Source organism: Penaeus vannamei, chromosome 39 (assembly GCF_042767895.1).
Source record: "Penaeus vannamei isolate JL-2024 chromosome 39, ASM4276789v1, whole genome shotgun sequence".
Taxonomy (NCBI): domain Eukaryota; kingdom Metazoa; phylum Arthropoda; class Malacostraca; order Decapoda; family Penaeidae; genus Penaeus; species Penaeus vannamei.
Window position 1 is genome coordinate 27,483,746 of NC_091587.1, and position 748 is coordinate 27,484,493.

Consider the following 748-nt stretch of genomic DNA (forward strand, 5'->3'; position numbering starts at 1 on the left):
AAAATAAAATCTTGTGATAAATTGAATATAAGGATTACATTTTGACCTTGATTGCAGCAGCACTGTGTACTTTTTGCACATATAAGAAAGTGCACATATATAATTTCAATTTTCTTTCATGAGATGGAGGATTGGGGGTCAACCAGACAGAGAAAGAAAGAGAGAGAGAGAGAGAGAGAGAGAGAGAGAGAGAGAGAGAGAGAGAGAGAGAGAGAGGGAGAGAGAGAGAGAGAGAGAGAGAGAGAGAGAGAGAGAGAGAGAGAGAGAGAGAGAGAGAGAGAGAGAGAGAGAGAGAGAGAGAGAGAGAGAGAGAGAGAGAGAGAGAGAGAGAGAGAGAGAGAGAGAGAGAGAGAGAGAGAGAGAGAGAGAGAGAGAGAGAGAGAGAGAGAGAGAGAGAGAGAGAGACTCTGCTTTAGTGTAGATGGGGTGTGAAATAGTGTAACACTATGTTCTGGGGGCCACGACACATATGATACATATCACTTATTTAAACGAGGACTGCATCTTGGAGGCAGGCTGAAGCGAACTCGTTTCTTGACTGCAGGTGGAAGTGGTGGGGGAACAGGTAGCAGGAATCGCCTGTTTCTCCAAAATATACGACCACTGTTTTAATCAGGTAGTCACGCTTGCGACCGACACCTACGATGATACCTGTAGCATCCCATCGTTTTGTAGAATGGTTTTGGATACGGGCATCAGTGCCCAAGGGAATGGGCGACAAGGACTTGGCATGGGCATCATAATGGAT

General features: G+C 45.3%; 1 protein-coding gene across 1 annotated transcript in view; it reads right to left on the reverse strand.

Moving 5' to 3' along the window:
* Positions 1-487: 487 nt before the first annotated feature.
* Positions 488-748, reverse strand: part of LOC113819345 (uncharacterized) — a 44,395-nt gene continuing 44,134 nt past the window's right edge. Inside the window, exon 3 of the mRNA XM_070116902.1 lies at positions 488-748. This exon is cut by the window's right edge and continues 775 nt beyond it. Within this exon, the coding sequence (XP_069973003.1) occupies positions 488-748 (261 nt within the window).